At 45.6% G+C, this 2,134-nt stretch overlaps 1 protein-coding gene across 1 annotated transcript in view; it reads left to right on the top strand.

Annotated features, from left to right (window-relative positions):
- Positions 1 to 32: 32 nt before the first annotated feature.
- CSUI_006573 (uncharacterized protein) overlaps positions 33 to 2,134 on the top strand; it is a gene marked incomplete at both ends in the record, with an annotated part of 3,340 nt that continues 1,238 nt past the window's right edge. The window contains one exon of the mRNA XM_068066729.1: positions 33 to 1,762. Within this exon, the coding sequence (XP_067921295.1) occupies positions 33 to 1,762 (1,730 nt within the window). The remainder of the gene's footprint in view (positions 1,763 to 2,134) is intronic.

The raw sequence follows: 2,134 nt of genomic DNA, 5'->3' as shown, positions 1-2,134 counted from the left end.
AACTGCCATCAGAACCTCCTGCCTATTCCTCTCCGCGTAGTCCATCCCCCTATTCTCCGTCTTCTTCATCTTCTTTCACTTCTCCCCCTTCACTAGACACTTCTTCCTTGTTAGATGCCTTCGCTTCTTCTTCTCTTTCTGTATCGACACTCTCTCCTTCTCTCTCAGTGTCGAGCCGTCCTCCTCCTCATGCCTCTTCTTCTCTTCTAGATTCTTTCTATTCTTCTCTTCCTCCTTATCGGCCGACGTTCTTCTCTTCAGCAGTGCAGGAGCATTCTCAGCTTTCTTCTGTCCTTCCTCTTCTTGAGAATTCCTCTGATCCAATTCTCCTCACAAGTCTTCTTCTCTCTCTTTATTCTCTCCCCTTTGTATGGCCGCTTGTTGCTTCATCTCCTTCTTTCCACGCCTCTCGTCTTATTCTCCCTCTCCCTTCTTCTTCTCCATCTTCTCCATCTTCTTCTTCTCCTTCTCCTTCTTCTTCGTATGGTGCTTATCTCCGGCAATTCCGTCTCGATGCTTCACATGTCGATGCTCTTGTAGCTTCCTTACAAGGGAGAGCTTTAGAGCTCTTATTACTCTTGTCTGTGCTTCCTTCGATCGCTTCTTCAACTGCGTCTCTTCACGAGAAAAGAGAAGTTTCCAATCTTTCTCTTCAGACAAGCCCATTTTCTTCACATAGCCGAGGTGTACCTACAGAACACCATGAGCGAGGAAGGTCTCTTTCTTCTTCTTCTTCTCCCCCTCTCTCTCTCAACGGACCTCGTGACGGCGATATGGAGATAAAGAAGAACACGATAGAAAAGGATTGTCTCGAGGCAAGAGAAGAAGAAGAAGAGAAAGAGATGAAGAAAGACGAGACCCCGAGCATTGTAGATGGGAGAGAGAAGGAGGAGGAGAAGAAGAAAGGTGCTTCTTTTCTATCTCTTTCTCTTCGAGATGCTTTTCCGCTTCTTTTAGCGGCATTCCATCCCAAGAGACCTGGGGTGGATCCAGACGTTATCGAGCGTCTTGTTCTTCACTTCTCTCAGGCTTCTCTTCTTCTTCTCTCTCCTTCTTCTTCTTCTTCTCTTCGGCCTGAGATGTCTCTATGGCTACAGCATGTGGTCTTTTCTTTATCTCCTTCGACTCTACGCTTCAGTCCGCATATGCCTCTTCATCTAGCAGCGTCTTTGCATGCATCTCGCATTCCTTTACCTCTCTATCCTTCTCTCGCTCCTTCTCCTATCCACCCCACACCTTCTTCTTCTGCCTCTTCTTCTCCTCCTACCTCTGCATATCAAGGAGAAAGAAGAAATGAAGCTCTTCAGAGACACAACAGAGAAGAAGAGACGAGACGCAGACACCAACAAGACCCACGGACACTTCAACTCATCGCCTTTCCGTCTCCCCCCCCCTATTCTTCTTCTTCTTCGTCTTCTCTTCCTACGGGACCTCCCGTCTCTTCTTCTCCTGGGTCGCCTCAGAGCCATTTCCCTATGTCTACAGTTCGAGATAAAGAGGGAGGAGGGAGACAGCGACTGGAGGCGTCTGTTCTTCTTTCGTCTCCTTCTTCTTCCTCCTTTCCGTACCACCAGGGAGATCAGAGAGAGAGAGGCTTCGGCTTTTCTTCATTACAGTTGACGGCGCAAAACAATCCAAGAGGAGAAGAAGAAGAAGAAGAGAGAGAGAGAGGAGCCGCGGGTGTCATGCCATGGGAGGTGGTCGATCAAGTTCGGCACGTCACTCTCATGAATCAGACGGATATCATTCAACATCTCATATGGTTCGTTCGTACGCACAAGTCACTTACACATACATACACCTCTATATTCATATCTAGAGAGAGAAATAGATAGATTCTATATATATACATATATATATATACATATGTATGTGTGTTTGTATATGCATGTATAGAGATTCACATATATATTCATATGTGTAGGTACGTAGATAGGTTGTAAGTGGCGCGAGTATGTGCCTCTCAGTTGTCTTCTTGGCTTTTCTTCTTTCTTTCTTTCTTTCTCTTTCTCTATCTGTCTATCTACCTGTCTATCTCTATTTGTCCATCTGTCTATCTTGAGTCCATCTATCTCTCTAAGTATTTCTGTATCTAGATCTGTCTCTCTGTCTCTCTTATTCTTTTTCTTCTTCT

Source organism: Cystoisospora suis, assembly GCF_002600585.1.
Source record: "Cystoisospora suis strain Wien I chromosome Unknown contig_3351, whole genome shotgun sequence".
Taxonomy (NCBI): domain Eukaryota; phylum Apicomplexa; class Conoidasida; order Eucoccidiorida; family Sarcocystidae; genus Cystoisospora; species Cystoisospora suis.
The sequence above is the reverse complement of the archived record's forward strand: the minus strand, read 5'-3'. Positions and strand labels throughout refer to the sequence as shown.